Here is a 22,260-nt window from a genome sequence, read left to right on the forward strand (position 1 = left end):
TTAACCCCTCAGTAGGCAAATATCACCCATATCACTGGCTCTGCCTGGCTGTATTTGCAGTGTTTCAGGGACGCAGTGATACAAATCTCTGAGCGCACTGACACAGGAGCTCTTAAGAGCCTGACTGATCTGCTGAGCGTTGCCACGTATTGCAAACTGCCAAGGGCACTTAGAGTGCCCTCCAATGTGGCTGCTCACACCCTCTCAACTCAGAGGATGCCGGCATGCAGTGGACGGTGGGAGAAGCACAGAGAAAGGGTGGCCTCCACACGACCAAAGTGCTTAGATGGCCAGTTTGGGCCTTCTATGTTTACCCCTCCTCACGAGAAGTGGGGACTGAGGCTCCATCACATCCTGCTGGAATATCACTCCTCCTTGAAGTATAATCTATCCATCTTTGGAGGTGGTGGTCATTTCAGGTTTCCTACATGGGGTATTTTCTTCCTGAGGAGCATGATCCAAGCAAAACAAATACACTGGGGCATTTCAGTAAATAGCTCCTTGACACCTTATGATGCTTACTGGACTCTGGAAGATGCGCTGTCCCCGCTCATCTCTTAATTTGGCACAACGTGTGTGTCTGAGAGTGGAGGACATGCAGAGGCTATTTACAACCAAGTGGCTTCAAACACGCAGAGATTCTTTTGCTGACAATTCCATTTTATTGATCGTACTTCTCCGTGAGATTTATACCTTGTCAAATAACAAAAGGTTCTCAGGACAGCTTAAATCAAAGGACTGAGCATCTTGTGAACATGAGTGATCTCAGAACGTCCTTCACATCTTTGTTCCACAGGCTATATATCAAGGGGTTCAGCATGGGCATAATAATGGTATAAAACATAGCGATCACTTTGTCCTTGTCTTGCGAAGACTTTGACCTTGGTCGCATGTACATGAAAAGGGCTGTCCCATAAAATATGGCTACGGCAGTGAGGTGGAATGCGCAGGCTGAGAATGCCTTGGCCCTTCCCGAGGTCGTTTTCATCTGCAGCACTGCTAAGAAAATGCAGGCGTAGGAGACCATAATCATTGGGAAGGGAATGAAGACTATGACGATGCTGAAAACGAACACTACCATTTCAGTGCTGGAGGTGTCAGTGCAGGCCAAAGACTGCACTGCTGGCACCTCACAGAAATAATGGTCCAGGATGTTGGGACCACAGAAGGGCAACTGCAGGACAAGAAGGTTGATAATCAAGGCGCTCATGAAACTGCTGCCCCAACAGAAGGCAGCCAGCTGAACACAGAGCTTCCAGTTCTTGATGGCTGCGTAAAGCAAGGGCTGACAGATGGCCACGTAGCGGTCGTAAGCCATGCCTCTGAGCAGAAAGCACTCTGCCATGCTGAGCGCCAAGGAGAAATACATCTGGATTGCGCAACCCCAAACGGAAATCATTTTCCATCTGGTCACAAGGTTCATCAGCATCTGGGGGACATTGGTGGTGGTATAATAAATGTCCAGGAAGGACAAACTGATCAGGAAAAAATACATGGGTGTATGAAGCTGAGAATCCACTGTGATGACTGAGACGATGAGGACGGCTGTGAGCCGCCCCGAGGCTTAGGCGAATGGGGCGGCATAGAAGTCCCCTAAATAAATAAATAATAAATAAAAACTGTGAGGAGGTAACCAGCCAGAAACACCACAAACAGCATCACTTGGACCTTTGGCTGATCAGAGAACCCCAGGAATATGAACTCAGTCACAAAAGTGCTATTGCTGTCATTCATTTTTATTTGTATTATTTAATCTGTGAGAAACAGCAGCAGATAAAGGGTGTTAAACCTTTCCCAGCTCATCCATGCCTGTTGAGGTTTGTGAGTTCCTTTATTCTTTCTCTCAGGCAGAAAAGCCTACCTCTCCCGGTGAACAGGGGCTGCGTCTGTGTTACTCATAATATCTGAAACAGAAACAAGACGTTCTAAGGCTCAGCTGTGAGTTCTTCTTCTGGAAAGGATGAAAGCCTACTATGAATTCATTTGATACCACTTGATGAATTTCCTCCACGTGAAGAAGGAAAGGAAATGGCTACGGTCACAAGCCAATGCCTGCTGCTCTTGGAGTAAGCCTCACAGAACAGAATATGGCACTTATTTCTGAGTAGCGGCTTTTCTATGAGAGGCATTTAGTATGCACCCATCACTCCCCACCCACGTTTGTTTATAGAGGCTTCAGACAATGCATGACACTCCAGGTTCACTTTTGTGCCTATCCAGCCTTTTCAGCCCGGTGCTTTGTTTTCAGAGCAGGGGAAAGGCAGCATGTAATGATGAAAGCAACTGTATGGAGGCTCCCACTAAGGAAAAGAAGGGGACTCATTCCCACCACATCCCTCTGCAGTCCCTAGCACTTCAGCAATCCTGTCTTGCAGGACACGGGACAGCAGGAGGAAGGAGGAATTGGCAAAACAAAGAAGCAAACAAACCAACCCCACCTCTACCAGTGAGGACATATTCATGTGAAATTCCATTCTGGGAAACTCTGGATCCAAGCGATATAGCATTTTATCTAATATATTTCTTACCTGCATTGCCAGCTTCAGAAGTCTGGGAGCCATTTGCACCTCCTCTGGACCCATCCCTACAGGCCAGGTTGCTGGGCAACCTGAAAATGGCACCTGCAGCACTGTGGAGTACCAGAATGTACCAGGACTGAATACTTGGCAAGCAAACTTGTCAGCTAGAGTTCCATGGGGGCTTCAAAGTTCTAAAAGAGTAGAATGGTCCTTTTTGGGACTCCACAGTGCTACTGACCCATTACTCCTTAAAGTGCCTTTTTAAAAAGTCAGAGGTAGAGAGTGGGAGGGGTGGCAGGTCCACATGTGGTCCAGAGGTTGCCCATGCCTGGAATATTCCCACATTCACTCGACCTGCTACCACAGGGCTGCATAAACACTTAAGAAAGAAGAGCTTTCATTTAAAATTATTGCAGCACCTTTCATCCAAGGATTCTGGGCAGGTTTATAGCAACTAAAACATTAAAATAAATGGAAGTTTTGGTTTTTCCTATAATATTTATTGTTAATTTTAATGTAAATTATATGATGTTCACCAAAGATACAAACACAACATCAAAGATACAAGCACAAGTAAATAACAGTACGAGGATTAATACGGTTAAAGGACTCAGAGATTTATCTTGGTAACCTTGGACTGTTGATAGCTTTTCTGAAATAAAGGAATCAGAAGCTCACAGCTCCAGCTTTCTCTTTTATAGAAGATGATTGCATACGGAACACTGTTGCTTTGGGATTGTAAGGACAGAGTGCATTGGAGTGACTGCCTACTTTTGCCAAAAGAATAAATGTGGAGGGGCACTAAGACTTTTCCTCATTTCCTAAGGTTAGGAAAATGTTATGTTACCTGGACGTCTACAACAGCCCTGATGCTTCCCAAAGAAAAAAACTGACTGGAGCTGAAGCGTTACCATCAAAGATCCATTCCCACTTCTTTGCTTTGTTACAAGAAAGTGGGAAGTCGAGATTGTAGGAAAGAAGGGAAGGAGCTTTGGGATTTAGCATCTCTAAAGGGTCACCTCATGATAAGCCTATTATGGCATGTGTGTTATGGCAAACAGCCAAAATGTGTTATAAGTGGCACTTTAATGAATAACACATTTATTGTGGTATATGTATTCATGGATTAGAGTGAATTTCAAAACAATATGCTATTGTACAAACATTATACAATGCTATATTGTATAATGTAGTATAATGGCTATATTATTATGGCCTTTTTCACAGTATAAAATTTTTGGATTTTTATTCATGCTTTTTATAAAGGTTATGTCATTACACCATATAGCAATTATCAATAGACATTTGGCAGGCATAAACCTCTCTTGAGGGGCTACTAGGCCCATTATTATTGATTAAAATATTATTGAATTCTGACCAAGAAAGAAAATATAGCCATTTTTGCATTTCTTGTGATAGTCAATGGAAGGCGCAAAGAATCAGATTTCTGAACTTCAGCTCAGATTTAGTACTGAGTTGGACTAGATCTGAATCCCAGTCAGTACTAAATCTGATCTGATCAGAAACAGCCCCTCTTCCAAAGCAGACCCAAGTCAAAACTGTGGACTTGACTGGAGTTGGAAATCAAAGCAGACCCAAGTCAAAGCAGACCCAAGTCAAAACCCAAGTCAAAACTGAGAGCCAGTGTGGCGCAGTGGTGAAGAGTGCAGGACTGGGACTCAGGAGATCCGGGTTCGAGTCCCCGCTCAGCCATGGAGCCAACTGGGTGTCTTTGGGCCAGTCACAGACTCTCAGCCCAACCCACCTCACAGGGTTGTTGTTGTTGTGGGGATAAGACGGAGGAGGAGATGTAAGCTGCCTTGAGCCCTTTGTAGGGGAAAGGAAGGATATAAATCACAATATAAATAAATCACAATATATAAATAATGGAGCAATCTTCCTGACTTAATTCTTTGTTGTTGTTGTTGTTGTTGTTGTTGTTGTTGTTGTTGTTACATGCATTAGTCAAGGAATAGTTTAACCCCGATCTATATTCAAAAGAATCTGGTTTGCAGGGGCTGAGACCCTTAGTTAAAAATGCTGGCCAATTTTAGCCCATCTCTCATGTGCAATTCACAGCTTCTCATGAAGTATTTCAGTGGGAAATATTTTGAGGAGCTGGTACCTTGTATTTATGTCTAGAACTAATAGTCCAATGCTAGGTGCTATCTATCCAGTCTGTGCTAAAGTGTCACTTACATCAATGTGCTGCCCATGACAGGTTTTCAGCCATTAGCTTAAGATCACAAGTTGTCCAGCCTGGACTGGACAAATTTTAGAGTCTGTGATGGACTAGCCAAGAAGCAACACAACAAAACTCTGGCACAGGCTGTCTGATGTCTCTCCTGCCCAAAACCATTCCAAAACAATGCTGCTGTGGCTTGCTCAGAAATTAGCTCTGGGGTACTAGGCTTCTGGTCATCACCAAGCAGTTTTGCTGGTGGGCCACTTCATGAAGAAGGGACTAACTAGAACATCAGAGGCAGTTCCACGGTCACTGCAATCTCCAAAAAGCACCTCTTGCCTCTAGTTGGCAACTGAGGGCTCAAACAATATTATGTCGGCTACTAGTTCTCAAGTCCAAGGTTGGTTGTTGGTAAACTCTCAGATCTTCTTTTTTCTGGAGGTAGATATGTTCTGATTTAACATACCTTGTTCCTTATCATGGTCCCTGATGAGCTTATTCTTTAGATCTTTGTGCTAGAACACACGCAGGACTGGATCCGGTATAAGCCTCCCACAGCCAGAAGGACTCCTTCCACTGCTGTGGAGCCTTTGCTCCGCAGTGCCTTTTTGCTTGCTGAAATGAGGAGGCAATTTTTGCTGGTTTCCCTGCCTTCTGTGGTCGTTTCCTATCTCAAAAACCTGCTCTGCCACCTGGAATAGAGGGGGAAGTGCGGCTGTGGGCTGCAGAAGGAGGGGAAGCAGCAGCAAACATCACTGTCGCCTCCCCTGTCGCCTCCACTAGGGGGCACCCCTCTGGCCAGGTAGATAAAACTCTGGCTCTAGTGCACTGTTTTCAGTTGGACCTACCCATAAATGTGGTGAACTTGCTCTTGATCCGGTTATGTGGAAACAGGAAACTGTGCCTGGAGTTGGAAATCAAATGCTATGATCGATGCTCGTTATGAGGATATAACAAGAAGATATACATAAACATGTTGAAAAAGAAAATAATGGGTAATATTTTCATTTTTCTGACACTTGTTCAGCATCCACAGATCTTGACACATTGAAAAAGATATCATAGTTCTTCACAAAACTGAAATTGTGCCCTCTTTTTTATTTTATGGATCCGCTGATATGATTCTTTAACAAATTAAGCTCCTGATAGGCTATATCTATACAGAAATCTCATTCCATACAGACACCAGATGCAATGCCACCTCAGAATATAAGGCATATAGCTGATTCCTCCCCACAACTGTTTGAATGTAACACGCTCTGGGATAAAACTTCCTTGCCTATGACTCTTCTCAAAGCTTCCTTCCCCTCCTGGTTTCTCAGGCTGTAGATTAGAGGGTTCAACACAGGGATTGCAATGGTGTAGAGCACTGAGGCCCATTTGTCCTGATCTAAGGAGCAGCTTGATATGGGCCTCAGGTACATAAACATCACTGTCCCATAGAAGAGCGTGACACTGGTGAGATGGGAAGCACAGATGGAGAAGGCTTTATGACGGCCCTCCACAGAACGGATGGTGCCAAAAATGAAGAGGTAAGAGATAAAGATGACGAAGATGGTGCTGAATTCAATGAATCCACACAAGCTGAAAAGGAGGATCTCGCTCACATAGGTGTCAAGGCAAGACAATTCCAGGAGTGGAAGAATCTCACAGAAGAAGTCATTGATGATGCTGGAGCCACAGAAATCTAAGCTGAAAGTCAGGCTGGTATGGAACACCAAGCTGAGAAGGCCTGCCATGTAGGAACCCATAGCCAATACCAGGCAGACCTGCTTCGACATGATGGTGGTGCAATGGAGAGGACGACAGAGGGCCACGTAGCAGTCATACGCCATGGCCACCAGGATGTAGCATTCAGTGTCCACAAAGACCACGGAGAATGCAAACTGCGTGGCACAGCTGGTGAAGGAGATGGCCTTGCGTGTGCATAGGACGTCAGCCAGCATGCGTGGGCCAACCGTCAACTATGCAGAGGCGGCACAGGAAAAAATACATGGGTGTGTGGAGTTGCTTATCAGTGCTGATCAGGAGGATCATGCCCACATTTCTCACCACACTGGCCATGTAGATGAGAAAAAACACCACAAAAGGGGCGATTTCTAGGTCGGGATTGTCTGTGAAGCCCAAGGAAATGAACTCGGTCACCTGGGCATGATTGTCCTTGGGCATCTTGGCTGGAAGAGAGTATGAAGTGATGGGAGCAGGACTGGGAGAAGACCCCACTCAGGAAAACAATGCTCTGCAGCAGCAGAGGTAAATACTGGGGTGCCGAAAGGGGGACGCTGCCTGGAGCTATTGCTAGGAAGCGAGCTCTTTCCACAGTGGTGTCCCCTTCAAGTCCCATCCTTCTGCTGCTATTATGACCAGAAGGGAGCCTAAGCTCTCGCATGCTGTGCTTCTTCCTAGAGAAAAGAAAGCAGTTCTTATTTTAAGCATGATAGCACTATGAAAAGAAGTAACAGAATCACAGGTTTCTATTCATGACTGCTTCCATATAAAGTAATCCTTCATGAAAACAATACAGAGTATGTTGTTCCATACTAGAGGCAGCTCTACACGCTCTTCCATTTCTTGACCAGCTTAGGACAGGAAGGACACTATCCTATCTCTGTTTACACAGAAAAAAGCCCTACAACTCCTAGCATGTAACTGGCAGGAGAATGCTGGGAGATGCAGGATGTTTTTCTCTCCAAACACACACACACTCCCTATATCATCCTTCTTCTGTCAGGTCTGCATGTTATTGTCATTGTACCTGAAAAATAAGTAGATCTGCAGACGAGAAACCCAGAATGCTCGCCCTTTGAAGTTCTGCGGATGCATTTCTAGAGGAGTGCCCTTTGGGGACGCTGAGAGGAGATCAGTTCGATCCAGAATACAAGCACTTGATTTAGTGGGGACAACTGGATTGTCTTTACTGAGACTGGTTAGTGTTATTTCAGCCCAGTCTTCCAAATGATTTCCCAGTTATTGCATGTGCGAAGAGCACTGGCTTGCAGTGACTGAGGATCAGGTGCACTGAGATCAATAAATATATGCCTCTTGCCGTCCTCTAGTGCAGTTCTGGCTCGGGACATTTCGGTTTCTTCCCAGAATGGCTATCATCCCTGAGACCCAAGCAGACTTTTGCTGTCCTTCAAGCTCCCCAGCTGGGCCCACTTATGACTTTGTACCACCTGTGGTAGATCTCCTCACCCCCTTGTCCCCCCCACCTCCTCGCTGGCCTTTAAAGCAAATCTTTGCTCTTGCATTAGGGACAGCAGGGCAGCTGGCTGCTCAAGGACAGGACTTTACAGCACTGGAATGGCCGTTCTCACTCTTGGAGCAAAGTGATGGCACTGCAGGGGTCCTTTGGGGCCACCTTACCTGCAGGCCAAGAGGCCACCTCCTTGCAGCAGAAGCACCACAGTTACACTGTATTTGCTGCAATGGGAAACACAGAGGTGGTGGGAGTCCATGGAAGGCTGCCAGGCAGCCGCAGTAACCTGGGGGCACAGAAGTTGTGTGGCAAGAGCTGACATGGCTAAGAGTGCAGGACTCAGGAGATCTGGGTTCTAGTCCCCACTCAGCCATGCAACCCAGCCCACCTTATCTCACTGGGTTGTTGTCACGAGGAAAAAATAAAGAGAAGAGAACTTTGTAAGCTGCCTGGTGTTCCTTGCAAGAGGAAGAAAGACACCATGTAATAATAATAATAATAATAATAATAATAATAATAATAATAATAATAATAGTGGTGGTGGTGGTGGTGGTGGTGGTGGTGGTGGTGGGCAGCCCTGTAGGAAGTGGACAGGCAATCATAAAATCACAGAATTGTAGGATGATAGAGTTGGAAGGAACCAAGAAGAACCATCAGGTCCAACCCCCTGCCCAGTGCCACCTGCTAGTATAATCTGCCACCACTCCGGATCTCTTGGCAGCTCACACAGGTCATTGTAGCTCACGGTAAGGCCATCCCTTTTCCCCTTCTAGTCTCTTAATTTTGCAAGAAAGATCCACCATGCACCAGTGTGTGCTGTGATTGAAAGTGGGCACACTGAGAAGCAATTGCACTCACCTGTCACTATACACTGAGCTCTGCTTGGATCCATTCAATAGAACTTCATTATCAGTTGAAGTATCAGTTCTGTTAGTAAGTCCTAAATGTGTTCCTTTACTAGTGGGGAAGGTGACCTCCAAATACCAGATTGCTTTCTCACAACTAATGCATTGATCATCAGCTCATGACTAAATAGGCCTCTCTTTATTTCAGAATATATATGTCTGAGTCAGAGTCAAACAAATTCTGATATAGAAGAAATATCTTGTTGAGGGTGGGGGGGTGAGTAGGTAAAAATTTTGATGGGTTAAACACTTCCTCCCAGTGCCACAGCCCTAAGGGGAGATCTTTGCATGCCTTGATGGTGTTGCTAGGGGACGCAAAAGATGACAGGACATCCCACACAATACACCAGTGGAATAGTGGTTAGAGGCCCAGGACTCAGCAGACCTGGGTTCTAATCCCCACTCTACCATGAAGCTCACTGGCTGACTTTGGGCCAATCATGGACTCTCAGCCTGACCTACCTCACAGGGTTGTTGCTGTTATGAGGATAAAATGGAGTGGAAGAGGCTCTTCTGCTCCAACATCCTCTGGGTTACTCACTCTCTGAGGCTTATGAGTTCCAACAGCTAACAAGGAGGCAGGAATGGGCTAACCCCTGATTTTGAGTATACTGAAACCAGCTCTGTCATTTTACTTAGACTAGCCTTGGAAGAGGCCAGCATCATGGAGACTTAGGAACTGCTCTGTCTCTTTGCTGCCCACCTCTCAGCAATGACCGCCATTCAGGAAATTCTTCCTTGACATTCAAGGGCACCTAAGCCAGTATTTTAAGCAAGGAGAAACCTCTAGCACGGACTTCTTTTTGTTAATTACAATTAAGTAGAAAATGCAAAACCTTGAACTTCCTTTCTTCCTTCAGAGCTCTGATCTCTGGCAACACAAACCCTTGCTTTATGTGCCGCTTACTCACTTTATACCTGTTTCCCACCTGAAGGCATAGGCAGGAATCTTCGGTCCCTGCTCTCCATCTGTCAGATGCTCAGCCCAGTCTTTTCCGTTCTCGCTCATCTCCTGAAGAGCATCAGCTTGGCAAGTCGCAGAGCAGTGGCACTTCTTTATTTAGCTCAGATCCCCAGATGACTTGATGCAAAGATTGCATTGCTTGTGAGAAACCAGGGCAAACATATTTCCCAAAAGGTCTCCACCTTGTCACTCCCCACCTTACATCCTTACGGAGATAATTCATGATGCTCATATTAGTTTCTCTTTGTCTGGAAACTTTTCCCAGCCAGCTTTGGTAGCCAACTTTGATAGACAGAAAGTTATTTGCAGAACTGACAAGGTTCCCAAACTGGTTGCAATCAGCATTCTCAGCTAAATGGGGACAGCACTTTTGAGATGTTCTCACTTTCTTTTGCTTTTGGACTTCTTCTAGTTTCAGAAATTGGCATCTTGTGTCAGATTCTGTACTCTGCAAGAAAAGTGGTGCTAAGATACATCTTTTCTGCCATAGTCACTGAAGCAAGGACCAAATGGACCCCAGCAAGAGGCCATCTTTGAAATGGCATTCAGTAGCTGTGCCTCATGAGGTCATTTCAGTGTGAAAGTCTAAAATGATAATTACGCTCTCTTTATTGCAAAAACAATGCAACCTCCCATGTTTCCCTGTAATCTGAGTAGGCAATGAGGCAGAGACCAAGGAGGGGGACATATTTAATCTTTTTGCTGATTTCTCTAGGGTTGCCATGGATGCCCATTTTTAAAGTTTCATATAGATCATAGAATCACAGAATAGCAGAGTTGGAAGGGGCAAGAAGTATTGCAGAATACCAAGTTACACCATGCCACTGGGATGGCTGTCCAGTTTCTTTTTGAATGTCTCTAGTGTGGGAGAGCCCACAACCTCCCTGTGCAACTGGTTCCACTGTCATATTGCTCTGACAGTGAGGAAATTTTTCCTGATATCCAGCCTGAAGCAGGTCCAGCAGCTTGAGCTGATTATTCCATGACCTACATGCTGGTATCAGCAAGAAGAGATCTCGCTCTTGTCCTTCCTCTTTGTGACAGCCTTTTAGGTACTTATAGTGTGATATAATATCTCCCCTCAGCCTTCTCTTCTCAAGGAAGAACATACCAGTCTCTCCTCATGGGGCAATGTTTCCAAATCCTGGATATTTTTTGTTCCCCTCCTCCAGAACCCTTCTAATTTTTCTGCATCTTTCTTGAATCTTGGTGCCCAGAATGGGACACAGTATTCTTAATGAGGTCTGACTAGAGAAGAATATAGGGGAACTATTACTTCTCAGGATCTGGAAGTAATACTTCTATTAAAACGGCATCCCAAAACAGCATTTGCCAATTCTGCTGCTACATTGCATTGTTGGCTCATATTTAGCCTGTTGTCCACAGAAACTCCAGGGTCTTTTTCTACTGTTGAGCCACATATCCCCCATCTTGTATCAATGCATCTGGTTTCTTTTGCTAGGTGGAGGACTTGTCATTTGTCCTTACTAAATCTCATTCTGTTGCTTTCAGCCCACCCTTCAAGCTTATTTAGATTGCCTTGGATCCTCTCTTGGTCTTCCAGGGTGTTCAACAATCTACGAGTTTTGTAGTGTCTGCAAATCTGATTATTCTTCCTTGTACTTCCTCATCAAGATCATTAATAGATATGCTGAAGAGCACTTGGCCTAGGACTGAACCCTGTGGCACCTCACTAGTTACCTTGTCCAGTTATAGAAGGTGCCGTTGACGAGCACTCTTTGTGTCTGATTTACTTGTCGAATTTGGATCCACCTAATAGTCATTCTACATAGTCCACATTTTGCTAGTTTGTTTTTCAGAATGTTGTGGGGCACTATGTTTTTATTTTATTTATTTATTAAAACATTTTTATGCCGCCCCATTCGCCGAAGCCTCGGGGCGACTTACAACAAAAAATTAAAATAACATTTTAAAATATATACAATAAAATACAAATATATAATATAAAACATACACTATAAAACAAGCCGCCCTGGCCAAATAAAATTCAATAATATTAACATTTAAAATACTGCTTAAATAAAAAGGTCTTCGCCTGGCGCCGAAAAACAAATAAAGACGGCGCCAGGCGGACCTCTCTGGGGAGCGCATTCCATAACTTAGGCGCCACCGCTGAGAAAGCCCTCCTCCGAGTAACCACCCTCCTAACTTCTTCCATGGAGGGCTCCCGGAGAAGGGCCTCTCCCGCCGATCTCAGGGGGCGGCTGGGCATATAAGGATGTAAGCGCTCCTTCAGGTAACCAGGACCCAAGCCGTTTAGGGCTTTATAGGTCATTACCAACACCTTGAATTGGGCCCGGACTTCAATGGGAAGCCAGTGAAGCTGACGGAGAACTGGAGTCATGTGAACATAACGTCCAGTCCCCGTCAGCAGCCTGGCAGCTCTATTTTGGACCAATTGAAGTATCCGGACCGTCTTCAAGGGTAGCCCCACGTAGAGCGCGTTACAGAAGTCCAGACGAGAAGTCACCAGCGCATGTGTCACTGTCGCGAGGCAGTCATTCTCCAGATAGGGGCGCAGCTGATGAATCAGCCGAAGCTGGAGGAAAGCGCTCCTCGCCACTGCTGTTACCTGAGCTTCCAGTGAAAGCTCTGGGTCGAGGAGCACTCCCAAGCTGCGGACCTTGTCCCTAAGAGGGAGTGCAACCCCGTTCAGGACAAGGTTCAATTCACCCTCTCCGAAGCCCGATCCGCCAACCAACAGGACCTCCGTCTTGTCTGGATTGAGCTTCAGTTTATTGGCCCTCATCCAGCCCATTACCTCGGCCAGGCACCGGTTCAGTACAGCCACTGCCTCACCTGGATTGGTGGAAAACGAGAGGTAGAGCTGGGTATCATCAGCGTACTGATGGTTCCGCAGCCCACACCTCCTGATGACCTCTCCCAGCGGTTTCATGTATATGTTGAACAGCAAGGGGACAAAATGGACCCCTGCGGTACTCCATGGCATAGCTGCCATGGCGCAGAGCCATAGTCCCCCAGCACCACCTTCTGGAACCGGCCATTGAGATAGGAGCGGAACCACTGCTGAGCAGTGCCTCCAACCCCCAATCCCGCAAGCCTATCCAGAAGGATACCATGGTCGATGGTATCCAAAGCCGCTGAGAGGTCCAGAAGAACCAACAGGGACGCACTCCCCCTGTCCTTCTCCCTGCACAGGTCATCGTACAGGGCGACCAAGGCAGATTCAGTACCGTACCCGGCTCTGAAGCCGGACTGCAATGGGTCCAGATAATCAGTTTCATCCAAGAGTGCTTGGAGTTGTCCCGCCACCACTCGTTCTAACACCTTGCCCAGAAACGGGATGTTGGCCACTGGTCTATAGTTAGTGGCCATCTCTGGATCCAGTGACGCCTTCTTCAGGACCGGTCAGACTACCGCCTGCTTCAAAGGGGCAGGAACCCGACCCTCCCTCAGAGAAGCATTAACCACTTCCAAGATCCAGGTTCCAATCCCATGCTTGGAATCATTTATTAACCAAGATGGGCAAGGGTCCAATGTTGAAAGCCTTGCTAAAGTTGAGATAGATTATGTACACAGTGTTTCATAATTGTATCAGTCATAAAGCTTTGTACATAATAAGCAGAATAAAAACTTATGCAACAAGTAGATACATAATAAGAACGCAATACATAGCCCTGAGAATAACATTGCCAGGGTTATACTTCCCTGATGCAAAACTATGGTGCAGCCACCCTTGGAATACTGCATGCAGTTCTGGTCACCACACTCAAATGAGCGCATTGCAGAGTTGGAAAAGGTGCAAAAAGGGGTAATTAAGATGATCAAGGAACTGGAGCAACTCCTTTGTAAGGAGCAGCTACAATAACTGAGACTATTTTTATAGAAATAGAGCTGACTACAGAGTGACATGATAGAGGTGTGCAAAATAGTGCACCGTGCTGAATTTCTCCTTCACTCATAGTTGGATAACCCAGCATAGTCTTCCTATGAAACTGAATGGTGGGACATTCAAATCAGATAAAAGGAAGTACCTCTACACGCAGCGCATAGTTAAGCTATGGAATTTGTGGCCGCAAGGTGGAGCGAAGGCTGCCAATCTGGATGGCTTAAAAGGGGGTGAGACAAATGCTTTCAGGAGAAGGCTCTTGGTGCCTGCTAGTCCTGATGGCTATGTATGTTCCTTCCAGCACAAGAAGCTCATTGCTGGGCACCTGAGGCAGGAGGATGCTGATGTCCTGCTTGTGGACTTCCTTGGGCAGCTGGTTGAACAGAGCGGTGTGAACAGAATCAGAACTGGGTAGGAATTTGCTCTCATCTGGCATAGCACTTCCTATGTTCTAGCACAAACACAACTTCCTTATTCACTTTTCCGTAAAGTCCAAATCAGGAATATACTGACGTGCTCCTGTTTTGATTTTCAGTCAATTAGAATAGTTGGATCAGAAGGAGCCAAGAAGGCCATTGGGCCGACCTTCTGCTGACGCAGGACACCAGTTACACCATCCCACTCAGACAGCTGCCTATTTACTTCTTGAATGTCTTTAGTGTGGAAGAGCACACCACCTCTCTTGGAATCCGGTTCCACTGTCGTACTGCTCTCACAGTCAGGAAATTCTTCCTTGTGTCGAGCCTGTAGTTTCAGTTCATTGTTCTGTGTCCTACAGTTTTGGATGAGTAACAATAGGTCTTTTCCTTCTTCTTTGTGACAGCCTGTGAGGTATCCGTAGAATTCTATCACGTCACCTCATAGTCTTCTGTTCTCAAAGCTGAGCAGGCCCAGTTCTTTCAGCCTCTCATCATAAGACTTATTTTCCAGGCCCTGCATCATTTCCACAGCTCTCCTCTGAACCATCTCCAGATTATCAGCAATCTTTTAAAACCTGGATGTTTGGGGCATATTTAGCATATTTAGCAGTTTGGGGCATATTTAGTTTGTTGTCTACAACAACTCCAAGGTCCCTTTCACTCTTAATACTGTTAAGCCAAGTATTCTCCATCCTTTAGTGCTGTGAGTGGAATATAGTCCCCCTAAACCTAGTTCCAATAATTATGAGATGATGATGATGATGATGATGATGATGATGATGATTTTGGGGAGAAATGAGAGAATCTGCGCACCTAGTGCAGGTGGAGGCACAGGGGAAGAGAGGACACTAACCGAGAAGTTGACTTGATCCACAGAGCAGTCCAACATTGGCCTCAGGTGTGTAGGAGTACATAACTGCCCAGTGTGAGCCAGTGCTTGTGAACAGGAAAAATGTGCCACTTCCTCAAAATGCACAGTGTTCCTAAGTTTCTTTTTCAGCCTAACTGCTTTGGTTGCATTTGGATGCATATATTACAGCTGCCAGGTTCCTCTGGATGCTTAATTAGACATATGGTGTGTTGCATGTGTATGTGGAGCAGAAGTGCTAGCTTTTTTTGTTTTTTTAAATCAACGTCGCTGTGATCAGCTATTGCACTTGGATACGCTTTCTTCTTCTTTTGTTTATGGTCTTGCTATCAGCGGTACAGCTTGCAAATCCCACAGTGGCCTTCCTGATGCTTTGGCCTAGAATTCTGGTGGTCCCTCACCATGGGCTGCCCTGGTGAGGACTGATGGAGGCCCAAAGCATCTGGGGGGGGGGCACTGGTTGCCCCCCACTGCATTAGATGCTATGGGGCCGGGAGGAAGCACAGCATGTGGCGTAACACCTCATTTCCCTCTGAGTATGGAAAGCGAGGTGACTCATATTTTCTTCTGGTTCTCTCCTGAACTGCCCTGAGTGTGTGTGACATGAGCAGAATACACTGGGAGGGGTGTGCAATCCAAACACTGCAACAACACCTGCATTGGTGGATAAGACTGTCATACACAATTACTACAAAAACTACAATTACTTTCCTTCTGCACGAACACATCTGTCCATCCGTCTTTCTTTGCATTTAGCTCCCAGTGGAGTCAATCCCTGGCATGCATCTAAATGCCCCAAGTTTCCTTCTAAGCTTGCACCATGTCTTGCATCATAACTTTCCACAGTGTAGAAAGTATTTTAAGCAGTATTTTGTTCTGGAGCAAAAGAGAAACTGTGGAGAGAGCAATTATAACACACTCTGTATGTTGCAATTAACAATAATAGGACTTAAGAAACAAAGAATAGCAGATATTCTTTTCTACTAATAATTTCCTCAGCACACAATTATGTATTCATTCTCTTCCTTTCCCTGGAGATCAGCACATGTTCAGGTGTAGTCATACTCCTCCTTTAATAATGCCTCACTGGACTGGCCACAAGCTGTGGAAGAAGTTGCTAATTAGACCCCGGAACACCGTTCCTTCCCTTCCTACTCATTGCTTAAAGCCTACAGCTAATGTTTTTATACTTGTCAGCCTCAGGATCCTGAAAACTGTCACTGTGCTAGTCCTCATGTCACCAGCCATGCTCTTAAATCCTATGGATCTAAATCCGAAAAGAAAGGACAAGCACACACAAAGCATACGACTTTGATAGCTCAGCACCAGTGATCTATGAGTCCCAGTGTCAGGCTGCCCAGTAGTGAGTGCTGTGCTCCGTTGCCACTGTAGCCTCCTTCCGGCGCTATGCCCCACACAGGGTGATGGGGAGAATGGGAGGAGCATGCCAGGGTCCATTCTCTAGCACCATGCTAAGTGAGTCTAAGCCAAAGCCGACGGGTGACGGCCAAGCGAGGTTACTCTTGTCCGAGAGTGACAGATGCCTGGGGGTGAGGTTCCCTCTCCAAGGTGCCCTTCTCTAGCTAGCACATGAATAACTCAGTACCAATCTTTGGCCAACATCTGTTTTGTTTCCCAGTTCTATCCACTGAGGGCCTGGGTCTTGCCTGGGTTTTCTGAAGCAGCATCTATCATAATTTAACTCATCTTCTGTGACTGATGTGTTGTCAGGACACTGTGAGTTCCATGGATGCACTCCGCTGGAAAACAAGCAAACACTAGCACAGATCCAAATATAAGGTGCAGGCTAGTCCCAAGGACCTGCTACTAACATCTTTCTCTGTTAAGCAAGAAGCATCCCTCCATTTGGAGGGTGGCATATACAACTGGCAGGCCATCTCCCCGTTTCACACAGATTGAAGAGGCCTGCAGGATTCAGAGGCCTGCAGGATTCCACAGTACTGCATGGCTTAGCCCCCTGGGAGCTGCTATAGGTCTTTCTTACATGGGGAGGACCAGATTTCCTTTCCTTCTCTGAAGACACATTTGTCCAGGTGTGATTCTGACCCTGGACCTTCCAGAGTTCTCAGTTGCTGGGAAGCCTCCCTGAGTAGGAAGAGTACTCACTGCAGAAGGTCCCCTGCGGGTGGAGCTGGGGTCCTCAAACTCAAGCTACAATGTCCATGATCATGCTGGGAGGGTGAGAGATGGATGTGATCGCGCTTGTGCAAGGAAAGTGGGCACAATCAAGGCCATCTCCCCCCACCCCAAGCTCAATTGCAGCCATCCCCCCCCCCCCCTCAGCATGAAAGCGATCGCGCTCATCCTCCCTGCACGAGCGCAACTGTGATTGCGGCCATCTTCCCACTGAGTACGCCTGCACAGCTCAGAGCTTTTGGACTCGCTTGGAGACCATTTTCTCTGAGCGAGTCCAAAAGCTCTGAGGGGTGGATAAATCAGCATGGCAGGCTGGATGTGGCCCGTGGGCTGTAGTTTGAGGACCCATGTGGTGGAGGGTTGTGAAGCTAGCCATGGGTATGTGATAGGTAAGAGGAGACAGGTAAGCACCTAGTCTCTCTGTATTTCTGCATTAGACTTATAGGCCTGGAAATATCCACAAAATGTCCACAAAAGACAATTATTGCACACTTGTCATTCCCTGCTTAGGGATGTTGATGGGTTCTTTAGACAACATCAACCCCCCCCCCCATTTCACTTCCATGTCCCATGAACACTTTCAGTGAATCCCTCTTTTAAGAACAGGAACAATGCAGCATTTAATTGCAGGTGCAACAGAAAACGTGATCTCCTCTTGAATATTTGTGCTATCCCACTATATCAAAATGCCAGGCCAGGCAGCAGAAAAGGAGAAGATGGAATTCCCCACAGGTAGTGCTCAGATCCCGATTCTGTTATGAAATTTAAAAGAACTGGAGTAGTTTAACAGCTGAGTAACTGCCTTGTATAAGGAAGCTCACATGTTCTCTCTCCTCCCATGTTTTACTGAAAGGAAGAGACTGAGGGAAAGTGTCCAGTTTGGATTCGGCTCTACATGGGCAGGGGCTTCTCCTTCCAGCTTCGGTAGAAGTTTATTTAGAATTCAAGCAGTTCTTTTATCTGAGGAGTCTAAATCAAAGACCTGCATTTTCAAAGGGCTGTCCTGGGTCTTGGAACCAGAGGGAAGGGCCCAGCTCCTGACCAGGCACTGTGGGTTTCCCCTTAGCAGTGTGGCACAAGACAGAGACTTTGCCAACCATAACCCACAACAAGGTTGTTATGTCTTGGAAAGAGTGCAGCAGCTTCCTAAGACCTGGTTCCTAGTTGGGTGACTCCAGCACCACCAACAGTGGTTCTCTCCAGAACATTGCCTAGGTAAGGCTTCCCCTGGGACAAATCGGGAGGACCTGGGGGAGGAAAGGGCACCAACCCACAGGGGGGCCCGGACGTTGGGGAAGCATCCAGTGGCGACGGGAGAAGCGGCCAGCAGCCCGGGGCTGGGAGCAGCCTAGCAGATTCCAGGCAGGGGTTCCTGTGTGCCGGGCCAGCAGGCCGCTGGGTTGGGCCTGGGACGGCCTGCATGCAACGCAGGCGCTCTGTGGCAGAGCCGCAGCACTTCCCGGAAGCCCGGGGCCTTGGCTCGGAGCCTCTCCAGGGAAGGGGCTGCTGCAGGGGCTGGGCAAGCAACAGCATTTCCAAATCAGACGTTCTGTGCAATGGGAAGGAAACAGTGGAAAATAGAGGTGTAAGGCAGGCTGTGATCAGATGGAGCACCAAGCTCAGGCTGCTCGCTTGTAAGCTGAAAAGGGCCGATCGGACGCCACTCTGGGATTGAACTTTGAATGGCCAGCAGGCGAGGCCTTGGGAGGATCTGGTAAATCTGGATGCTGACAGCAGATTTTGCCGTTTCCCCCCGCCAGAAACCCGACAAATAGCGTCTCCTGCATTGCTTTTGGTGTCCAGCGGCACCAATGTTTCCATTTGCCCTCCTAGCACAGTCATTCCATGACGCTGAAGGGTGGGGAATTCAGAAAGCACCAAGCCAAAACCATTTCATTTACCCAATATTTTAACCAGTTAGATTTTATCCTCATTTTTACTATATCTTATTGTTCCCCTGAATGAGGGATTTTGCACTATCCTCTATTGTCTTACGGTAGTTATTAGTGGGATAATTGTGTTCTTCTATGTGCTTTTATTATATGTGCTTCATATTAATCATGGTATTGTCAAATTTGTAAAGTACCCAGGGAGACTGCAAACCCTAAGAGAACAAACGCAGAGACCGAGGTGTGATTCTTTTCAGCCATTTTCTATGTGTCTCACCTAATGAGATTTAGAAGAGGAGGAGGAGAAGGTGGGCAGTGTCTGTGAGCATTGCTGGGAAGCTGAAGGAACTCATGTTATTCAATTCTCTTTTCCTGCATTGCTGTTTTGCCATAATGCCATAATAGGAACAATAAATCTCACAAGAGAAACATGCTATAAAGTAGTGTCAGGAGGAAATAGTAATATATATAGCAATACATTCATTTGCAACCCCCCATTGTCCCACAAGCGGAACTGGATCTCATGCAGACTTCATCCCAGCCCTCCTGCATGCAAGCGTCTCACTGTCACTGTGCTGGTCCTTCGTCATGCCCTGCACGCACGTCTTCTGTTATAGAAATAGCCTCTCTCTGGAAATATCTGCAAAAGGCAATAATTGCACACTTGTCATTCCCTGCTCATGGTTGTTGACGAGTTCTTTAGATGACAGCAAGTCCCTCCAGTTTCATTTCCGTGTCCCATGAGCACTTTCAATGAGTTCCTTTGTTAGGAACAGGAACAGCGCAGCGTTTAATTGCGGATCCAAAAAAAAAAAAAATTGATCTCCTCTTGAGTATTTGTGCTATCCCACTATACCAGAATGCCAGGCCAGGCAGCAGAAAAGCCAGAGATGGAATTGCCTACATGTAGTGCTCAGATCTCGATTCAGCTATACAATTTAAAGGAGCTGGAGTAGGTTAACAGTTGATTAATGGCCTTGCGTGAGGAAGCTGCCATGTTCTCTCTCCTCCCATGCTTCCCCCACCATGACTGTGTGAATGGTCCATTTCACAAAAGGGATGTTACAGAACTCAGCCAGTCAACAGCTCAGGGCGAGCCTGGGTGGGCCCCAGGCCCCAAGTCAAAAGGAGCCTGAGACGAGCCTTAGAGCCAAACCAGCCTCATTCTAGTGCACTATAGAATAAGGGGAGAGAAAAGGGGATACGCAGCCCAAAGCAGTGCCTTGAAAGTTGCACCCTGGTACATGCATTTTATTCCCAATTAGGTCACCTAATACACCTCTAATGCATCAATCCATCAGTGTAGCCATACCTCCACTGCTGTTGGCTTCAAAGAGTGCTTTCTCCTGTCAAGGACCAGATATTTCCCATACCTATTTCTTATCTGCTTGAGATTCACATAGGCTTGCCATGTTCTTACTCCCTCCACATTTGCAACTTTCATGGCGGCCATAACCAGTTTCCACTGTCCTGTTGATTACTGTCCTCGAGGTCAGGCTGGCTTGTTAGCTGCGGGTTACACAAAGTTCTTTTTGTTCTTATCCCCCCTCCCTTCTGGGACAGGAAATTCAATATGGCTGTGGTTTTTTTTCCTGTGTGGCCTCCCTCTGGCCAACTACTTTTGGGGTGTTTTGAGCCGCTGCGATGGGCAACAGGGAGATATTGCACACTGGCAGGGAAGAAGCTCATAAATATACAGGCCATGAGCCAAGATCACAGGATGGAGGATGAGGATGGGGCAGTAAGGTGGGGATCCTGAGCACTTTGGGCAGAACTGGGACGTTGGGGCATAAAAGCTGCTGGCTGACTAAGCAGATCTATCTGACCACGTAGCCCAGCCCTGGTTGTTACGACTTACAGGTGATGAGGTTTGATTTGAAACGGGATAGGGCCAGAAACAGCATCCTCCAAGCAGGGGCAGAGCCCAGAATGGAGGGAGGGTGCTGGTGCAGGCAGCTTTCCTGGAGCTCGGAGCAAGCGCTGTTCATGGCCACTGCTGCAGTGCCAGATGAGAGCAGGTCGGGCCCGGAGGGGAGAGGTGGGGGCTGAACTGGGCTCTGGAGTTCCTGGCACTCTCCAGCTGCAGGTGAAGAGCCGCTTGGGCAAGCATCTCATGGCAGCTGAAAGTGAGTCCCATGATTGCTATCTCAGCAGTCAAAAGTGCACCTCTAGCCCTGGAGAACTCGCAGGATCCCATGGTGCTGAGACACGCCGGAGGGGCCACGGGATAGAAACAGCGCCCTGCTGCACAAGGGGCCCAGGCACAGCCATTCCCATGGACATCGGGGAGAACACCACCTTAATTTGTGTGGGTGGTGAAGGGGACAGCCAGCTGAACCCAGACCCCAACATGCCATGCCCCAGGCGCTCTCTTTAGAGCAAGGGGGCATAAGCAGGCCCATTGTCATGATCACTGGATGCGTCTGCCACGATCCTCCTCCTCGCTCCACGCTCTGCCTGGGCTGAGTCCCATGGGATGTGCCCCAAGGGAAGGGTGCTCACACCATCGACTAACGAGCACCATCCACACCCACACAAGCATATAAAACATTCTGTGCTGAATTTTCCTAGGGGAAGGAAAGAGTCTTTTGTTTGCAGGATGGGTGGTTGGCATTACTGGGAAGATCTTCCACAGTTGGCATTTTCTTTTCAAAGATCCATCGGAGTGATGATTAAGCAACTTGCTTTCAGTTAATTTGAGTGGATGGAACCCAGTCGCTCACCACTGAGTTTCAGGGGAAAAATTTTTTTTTTGTAATGATGTCATTTTATACATTTGTTCAGTAGCCCCATATATTGCACTAGAATTATTCATGCTATGGCATATGTTCCAATGAGTTGTTTTTATAACTTCCCCACTTCCTTAAATCATCTTTCGCCAGCTGCCCTATTGTCCTGCTTCACCTGGAACTTGGTCTCCTGGAAGGAGCAAGTGAAACAAGGATCTCCTCAGATGCAAGAGAGAGCTGCAGGTCATGAGGTAATTAACAGGACAAATATCTAAATAAGCCCTTGTACGATTGGTTTGGCATTGGCATGCTTCCAGATGAGGCTTTGGTCCTGCCATCAATTACCACATTTTGTGTGTGTGTGTGTGTGTTGGGGGTGAGAGACAGACAATTACAGCTTCCAGTCATAACTCTGCCATGTTTTCCTGACACATCTTCCATCTTCTTGTTTACTGCAGAAAATTTATTAAGATAAGGTCTCAAGAATGGTAGCTGGGTTGGGAGGGATGACATAAGAGGTGAGACTGAAGGAACTGGGTCTTTTCAGCCTGGAGA

The 22,260-nt window shown here is 46.8% G+C and overlaps 2 protein-coding genes across 2 annotated transcripts; both read right to left on the reverse strand.

Annotated features, from left to right (window-relative positions):
• Window positions 1-730: 730 nt before the first annotated feature.
• LOC123018551 (olfactory receptor 2G3-like) lies at window positions 731-1,495 on the reverse strand. Its single transcript, XM_044420759.1, has one exon. The coding sequence runs from the start codon at window positions 1,493-1,495 to the stop codon at window positions 731-733; it is 765 nt and encodes a 254-aa protein (XP_044276694.1).
• A 4,411-nt stretch (window positions 1,496-5,906) lies between these two features.
• Window positions 5,907-6,873, reverse strand: LOC123018552 (olfactory receptor 1019-like). Its single transcript, XM_044420760.1, is given in 2 exon segments — window positions 5,907-6,663; window positions 6,665-6,873. Coding segments are annotated over 2 exon segments (966 nt in total).
• Between the last annotated feature and the right edge of the window lie 15,387 nt (window positions 6,874-22,260).

The sequence above is a fragment of the Varanus komodoensis genome, unplaced genomic scaffold, assembly GCF_004798865.1.
Source record: "Varanus komodoensis strain SLA01 unplaced genomic scaffold, ASM479886v1 scaffold110, whole genome shotgun sequence".
NCBI lineage: Eukaryota > Metazoa > Chordata > Lepidosauria > Squamata > Varanidae > Varanus > Varanus komodoensis.

What these genes read in the sequence shown, in the direction of transcription:
- LOC123018551 (XM_044420759.1), bottom strand. Translation starts at nt 1,495, where the DNA reads ATGTATTTTTTCCTGATCAGTTTGTCCTTCCTGGACATTTATTATACC.